Genomic DNA, 8,073 nt, shown 5'->3' on the forward strand with positions numbered 1-8,073 from the left:
AAAAATGTGTTTTGAACTCTCACTTAGATGATTCATCATCTAATTTGGACTTTGTCCCTGGAATATTCAAACGTTCCAGGTGAAGGCAGCGGTGCAAAAGGGAAAGGAATCGTCGAGGAGTGACGGCGATTAGCGGATAGTTTACATTATGTCTTTTCAGTTATGTTATTTACTTTTGAAAACGTCATGTAAACGTTGGTGCAACTTTATATATAAATAAAGTGGTTTTGGTTATGACCTGTTGAGGTTTCGATCTAGCTTCCGCATTTGTGTTGGTGAACCTGTCTTGGTTTATTAATGGTTCATAGTTGATATACTGAGAAGGTGTAACGGGATCTTCGGGGAATGGTTTTTGTGTTGAATTTTTGTTTGAAAAAATTTATCCCCGGAATCTTACGTTACGTTAACGCTCCCGAGAATTTGGGTGTTACAATTGGTATCAGAGCGAAGGTTTGGAATTTAAGAGACTCTGATTAGGGTTTGAAATTTAAGGGACTCTGATTAGAGCGATGGTTATTTGAGGATTATAGATTTTGTTAGAAATTTAGAAACTATCGATTTGAGGTCAATAGTTGAAATCATTGCGTGGAGTATTGAGATAACTAGAAGTTATCGGGAGTGATCGAGTTAGAAATAATTCCATTTGGTTTAAGGATCCTAGGGATATTGAACTTAGGATGATTCGATAAGTGTTGTGGAGAATCGAGGTAAGGTACCTCAAGGAAACGACTCATGGGAACGAGTCGAGAGTGTTTAGTTCAAATGTTGATCCAGAAAATGTAGTGGTCGGGTTGTAGGATTGAGTCCCGTAAAGATGATTGGAGATTAGAAATTGTCACTATTCATGATTTGATATTTGGACAAGGTATCCTTAATGGTTGTGGGACCTGAAAGATCTTTTAGCAAGATAGAGATTATCTTTACGTGAGATTTGCACTGATTAAGGAAGTGTTTTTCCTTTTCAGATGGTGAAAACTCGAAGAGTCATGGATCTCAGCGAGCGAGATGAAAGTGACAGTAGTAGCAGTCATCATAGCCGTTCTGCGAATCGTGTCACAAACGATGGACGACAAGAGGAGCGATTAGGTCCTAGTGAGAATAGATTTGATCGAATGGAAAGAATCTTAGAAGGCATGCTGACACATGTAACAAGGAACGAGCCATCGAGGCATACAACTCATGTGTTGGATCAGTATCGCCGACAGAGACCCCCGGTGTTCAGGGGAAAAGCAGAAGACGACCCCTGCATGGCAGAATACTGGATGGAGCAAACTGAGAAGCTGCTCCAACATTTGCAGTGCAGTGACGAAGATAAGGTCAACTGTGCTACATTCATGCTTGAGGAAGACGCTGCACGATGGTGGCAATCAGCCCAGCGAGCTTTGCAAAGGACACCTAGGCAAGTGGAACAAGATCCAAGGCCAAGGCAAGCTCAACCTGTGACTTGGGCTAGATTCAAGGAAGCGTTTGACACAAAATATTTTCCTCGAAGCTGGAGAGAAGAAAAGACTTGGGAGTTCATGAAGTTGAAGCAGACTGACGAGATGTCGGTGACCCAATATGACGTAAAGTTTACTCAACTGATCCGATATGTACCTATGTACGAAGCCGATGAGTGGCAGAAAGCCCAGAAATTTGTGGGTGGATTGAAAGTGGGACTGCAGCAAGCTCTTAGCTTGTGGACTTTGGACACCTACAATGAGGCATTGCATAGAGCCTTATCCACTGAGACTAATCTACTGCGAGTTAGTTTGATTCGATCGGACGAGAAGAAAAAAGATCCGAAAGGTGGGGAGCATAAATCAGATGGAAGGAACTCCAAAAGCAATGAGCCATGTTCCCGATGCGGCAAGGTACACTCCGGGAAACAATGTTTCCAAGGACATATTCGATGTTTTTCGTGTGGTGAAGAGGGACACAAGCAAAATGATTGTCCTAAGAATAAAGAGGCACCACCGACCGGGAATCGAATGAGGATTACATGTTTTTCGTGTCAACAACCTGGTCACTACTCGAGCGAATGTCCAAAGAGGCAGAAGGTGGAACAAATGGGAAAAGCAAACGAGGCTCAAAAACCTCGCCCTGGACGAGTTTTCTACCTGTCAAAGGATGATGACGATATCTACTGGACAAAAGAGAAAGGTACGCCGAGTTAAGTTCAATGTTGTCAATTTCTGTGTGATTTTATCATATGCATTAGCAATAAAGTCGGCTGGGAGTCAATGAAAAGTATTTTGAGGACACGATTAGAAATAATATTAAGTATTATGAATTATTTTGGATATGTGTAACCGCCTGTTTTAAGCTACAACAAGATATTCTGGAAGATAAGAGACATGTTTGGTAAGCTCGAATCATATAGAGATGTAGGTTATGAGTAAATTCTAAGGATTAGGAATGGTAATTAGGACATTTCAATTGGGAGACATTAACAATAGCAGTGATTCAATTATCACAGACCAAATTTCGAGGACGAAATTTATTTAGGGGGGGAGAATGTAATACCCGAGAATGATTTGAGGTCATAAATAATATTTGATGAAGGGCATAAATGGACTTTGTGGAAAATAAGACTATAGGGTACACTAACGCAACTTTGGACGATCGAATTAGTCAGAGGGAATACCCTGGACCATAGATAGCCAAGGAAAAATGGTATAGTATCGACAAGTAATACGAGTTATGATTTTAGGCATCAAAAGAAGTTGGATCAGGAACGGTTCCTGGTACAGCTAAAAAAAAGGCAATTGTGATTTAGGCTGAAATACTGAATTATCATACGGGGCATCTGGGAAGTCAATGGAACCCCAAGGAAGTTCATATTTGGCATATAGAGTAACTCTTCAGTAGTTTTTGGAAGAAATAAAAGGGTTTGTAGCTAAAACGAAGATTCGGGCCTAAGTGCAGTTTTTTTGAAATTGACGGAGGGAGATCGAAACGATATTTTTTCGGAATTTTAAAGAGAGTGTTTTGGGATATTTCAAAGGGTTATAAAGGTCTTTAAAGAGAAATTCAGTTTTTGAGCCGGGGGCAAAATCGTAATTTTTGAGGTTGGGGTAAAAGTGTAATTTACTGAAAAATTAGGGGCATTAGCGCAATTAGTCCATTTTTCAGGGACTAAAATGCAATTAAAAATTAGCCCGGGGACCATGTTGAAAAGGGTCTAAGTGCAATTATCCAAAAGTTCGGGCCAAAGTGTAATTCTTGAAATCTTTTTACTAGGGGCATTTGGGAGATTCAGGAAAAAGCTTCATAAATGACTTTAGAGATAAGGATGAAGTCTCATGATGACTTTAGAGATAAGATGAAGGCTCATGATGACTTTAGGGATAAGATTTGTATAAGATTTGATTGGATAAGAAAAGATTTGATTTGGATAACAATGATTGCAGAAGATTTTAGAAGATTTTGGAATGACTACAAAAGATATTAGAAGATTTGGAATGATTATAGAAGATTTACAATGATTGCAGAGAATCTTAGAAGATTTTGGAATGATTACAAAAGATATTAGAAGATTTTGAATGATTATAGAAGATTTACAATGATTGTAGAGAATTTTAGAAGATTTTGGAATGATTTGCAAAAGATATCAAAAGATTTGGAATGATTATAGAAAATATTAGAAGATTTGGAATGATTGGAAAATATTTTGAAAAATTTGAAATGATTGCAGAATATATATTTCTTGGTGGCTAAGTTTCCTAAACATATAAATAGGGGCTCAAGGCTAAGGATTCTCTCATTCGAAATTGTGATACATTTGTGCTAGACGAGAGTGCTTCGGGTTTAGTGGATAGAGGGTTTTTAAAGCATACGCGAGGCATCACACGCGTAGAGCACTTGGGCAGCGCGTGAGGACCTGTAAGAAGGTGGTTTGGTTAAAAGACTTGAGGAGTTGCACGAAAATTGAGGTTGGGCACAAGATTCGAGGTGTTCTGAGTTGTTCAAGGTGAGTTGTTCGCTACCAAAATTTGGCTTTCTTATGAGTGGTTCTCCTCCAAAACTTGATTTATTGTGCTTGTTCTATCTGAACATATGGTGATTTCATGCAAAATGGTTTTGTGCATTAAAATGGTAACCGGTGACGGTTGGATTTATGAGGGAGGTTTGTCCCTAAACGTTTTGAACTGTGCATTGCATTTTATAAATGTTGTTTATACGATGCATTGAATTGTGAATTGTGGCATTGTCTTGAGTTTTATGTGTACGTATGGAATGTCAGCCTCGGATGTTGTCTGGATAGTGTAGCCATAATTCTCCAAGGGCGTGACGGAATAATAGGGGTATCTGATGCTAGTGTGCATGTCAGGATAGCCGCCTTGGTTTCCGTGCCAGACCGTTTGGTTAGGGAAGTTGCACTAGGACGACTAGGTGATCCATACTGTGTTGTTCATGTGGGATGTCAGCCTAGGATGTTGTCTGGATAGTGTAGCCGTAATTCTCCAAGGGCGTGACGGAATAATAGGGGTATCTGATGCTGGGTGTGCATGTCAGGATAGCCGCCTTGATTTCCGTGCCAGGCCGTTTGGCCAGGGAAGTTGCACTAGGACGACTAGGTGGTCCATGTGAAATTTTGAAGTTGGGATTGTATGGTGGTTCCTGGATGCTTAAGGTGGGAACGTATTCTGGTGAGATGCGTTGGCAGCCCCATTTAAGCTAGAATCGCGTCGCGTCGTCGTGTCGTCGAGTCGGTGTGGTGGCATAGCTTTTAGAGAGATTGCTCTTTCCCCATGGTAGGGTTAAGCGCGTGGGAATTCTCTTGAGCTAGGGCTTACCGGGTATATTGGTTTATTTCATGTCTTGCATTATTCATGAAAAATGTGTTTTGAACTCTCACTTAGATGATTCATCATCTAATTTGGACTTTGTCCCTGGAATATTCAAACGTTCCAGGTGAAGGCAGCGGTGCAAAAGGGAAAGGAATCGTCGAGGAGTGACGGCGATTAGCGGATAGTTTACATTATGTCTTTTCAGTTATGTTATTTACTTTTGAAAACGTCATGTAAACGTTGGTGCAACTTTATATATAAATAAAGTGGTTTTGGTTATGACCTGTTGAGGTTTTGATCTAGCTTCCGCATTTGTGTTGGTGAACCTGTCTTGGTTTATTAATGGTTCATAGTTGATATACTGAGAAGGTGTAACGGGATCTTCGGGGAATGGTTTTTGTGTTGAATTTTTGTTTGAAAAAAATTATCCCCGGAATCTTACGTTACGTTAACGCTCCCGAGAATTGGGGTGTTACATATAGTGTAGCATCCGATATCAATACTATGCACATATTGTGTTCTCAACATCATTAATAGTTAATGATGGGTAGAATATGTCATTAAGAGTACTGATGCGGTTCACTAAATGCTAATGAACCGATTGCAGCTAAATGTGGAACTATGCAGCATGCACGTTGAAACTATCAAATGCTTCTTTAAATGGTCAACTGGTTTTCCCTATAAGGAGAAACGTTCAACAGTTTAAGGAGACGGTCGACCTTTTTCCTAAAGAGTTTGAAAATGGTCGACAATTCAAATCAAACGAGTGATAGTTTCTATTGCCTCAACTCAAGTTAGTGGCTTACATGTGTTGATCTTAGATGACTATGGCACCTCAAACTTAGCCACATTAACGAGAGGAGGATTATAGAGTTGGCTAAACGTGGATTTATTAATTTAGTGGGTTTTAAACCTGAGCCAACTTGCAAGTCTTTCCATCTTAGGAAAATGACCAAGTTACCATATGTTGGATAAAGTGAGAGGGCCAGTGAGTTGTTGGGATTAATCCACATAGATGTATGTGGACCACTCTCTATGATGGCTCGAGATGGTTATAGCTACTTTATAAAATTTACCAATGACTTTTCGAGGTATAGTTATGTGTACTTAATGAAATACAAGTCCAAGCCATTTGAAAATTTCAAAGAGTTCAAAGTAAATGTAGAAAACCAGATAGAAAATAGTATCAAAGTACTTCGATCTGATCGAGGTGATGAATACTTGAGTACGGAGTTTAATAACTACCTCAAATCTTGTGGCATCATCTCTTAGTTGACTCCTCCTACTACACCACAATTAAATGAGGTTTTTAAGCGTAGAAATCGTACCCTATTGGACATGGTATGTTCTATGATTGCTTTCATTGATCTACCCATATCATTATGTGGTTACGCTCTTTCCACAATAATTTATCTCCATAATAAGGCACCTAGCAAGTCTGTTGAATGGACTCTGTATGAGATATGGACTGAAAAATAGCTCAGTTTTAAGCATGTTAAGATTTGGGACTGTCCCTCTTTTGTCAAAAAGCTTAAAATAGAAAAGTTGGAGCTCATATTTTACAAAGGCATATTTTTGGGATATCCTAAAGATTGTTTATGATACTATTTTTATTTTCCTAGCAATCAGAGAGTCATGTTCAGTAGGAAGGCCATAAATAGAAAAAGAGTTTATTCAGGAAGGCGGTGTCAGAAGAAAGATGGAGTTAGAAGAGTTGTCTTTCAAGGCACACAGGTCACACTTAGTTAAGAGGCTGATCCCATCCCATTGGTACTAGTAATCCCATCCTACAAAGACTTTGTAGGTTTGGTAGAGTATCTCATGCTCCAGAATAATATGGATTTACTTATGGAAGAGATACAAGAAGTGTTCCTATATAGAGATAGTGATCGAGTTGTTGATCCTACTACTTATGAGGAGGCGATATTAGATATCAATTCCAAGAAATGGTAGAAGGCCATACAATTAGAAATGGAATTTATATATTCCAACCAAGTCTGGACTCTAATGGATCCACATGAAGAAATTGTTTCTATAAGGTGTAAATGGATTTATAAGAGGAAAATTAGGAATGATGGGAAGGTGTAAACCTTCAAGGCACAACTGGTGGCGAAAGGGTATCTTTAAAGGTAAGATGTTGACCATAAGAAAATCTTTTCACTAGTTGTTATACTAAAATCCATCATGATGATGCTAGCTATTGCCGCACATTATAATTGTGAGATCTGACAAATAGATGTTAAGATTGCGTCCCTGAACGATTATCTATAGGAAGATATATTTATGGAATAGTCGTAGGGCTTTGAATGCTCAAATTATAGTAAAGTGTGCAAGCTTAACATGTCCATTTATGGCCTTAAGCAGGCTTTGCATTCTTAAAATATTCAATTTGATAATAAGATCAAAGAGTTTGGTTTCATTAGAAATTCAAACAAGCTTTGTGTGTACAAGAAATTTAGTGGGAATGCACGAGCATTTCTCATATTGTATGTGGATGATATTCTCCTTATGGGGAATGATGTTGGCATATTGATGTCGACTAAGATTTGGTTGTCCAGTAAATTCTCCATGAAAGACTTAGAAGAGGTGACCTATATTTTGGGAATTCACATCTATAGAAATAGAGTGCGGAGATATATAGACCTCTCCTAAAGCCTGTACAATAACTTTTATTTAGTTATGTACTATTGTAATTGTAAATATGTTAGAAAAGATTAATCACAAGAAAAAAAAAATCTAAAATATTTCAAGTTTTTTTTTATCACTATTATTTATAGGAATTAAATAATAGCATTAGCATTTCTTTACATGAATTATAATAATTTGTTTTTTAATTAGATATGGAAAATTTTCTCATAAAAAGAATAAGGCCAGAGCAAAATTCCAGTTTCTGAAGCAAGTGGGGATCAAGAACATTCTAAGTATAAGCGTGTTGATTTAGACAATCTTTAAGTAGATTCAGGATTACGAAAGAGTATTTTTGATTATCATCCTAATGAGAGAGATGAAATTTGACGAGCCTATTTATTGAGAGGTCCATGTTAACCATGAGGGCACCACTTTCCACACAAAAAATAAGGAAATGAAAGGCGTCGTTTTCAGCCAAAATGGTTTGATGAGTTTAGCAATTGGTTAGAGTATAGCATTGAAAAAGATGTTGCATTTTGTTTGTGTTGCTACCTTATGAGAGAGTATGTTGGCGAGCAACGCATTGGAGGTGAATCTTTTGTTTCAGGGGGGTTCAAAAATTCGAAGAAAAAAGACAGACTTCAAAAGCATGTAGAAGGCCCCACGAGTGCTC

General features: G+C 38.3%; 1 protein-coding gene across 1 annotated transcript; it reads left to right on the top strand.

Annotated features, from left to right (window-relative positions):
* The first annotated feature begins 986 nt into the window (after positions 1-986).
* LOC127802131 (uncharacterized) lies at positions 987-2,156 on the top strand. Its single transcript, XM_052337824.1, has 2 exons — positions 987-1,399; positions 1,493-2,156. The coding sequence occupies exons 1-2, from the start codon at positions 987-989 to the stop codon at positions 2,154-2,156; spliced, it is 1,077 nt and encodes a 358-aa protein (XP_052193784.1).
* The last annotated feature ends 5,917 nt before the right edge of the window (positions 2,157-8,073 follow it).

The sequence above is a fragment of the Diospyros lotus genome, chromosome 5, assembly GCF_014633365.1.
Source record: "Diospyros lotus cultivar Yz01 chromosome 5, ASM1463336v1, whole genome shotgun sequence".
Taxonomy (NCBI): Eukaryota; Viridiplantae; Streptophyta; class Magnoliopsida; order Ericales; family Ebenaceae; genus Diospyros; species Diospyros lotus.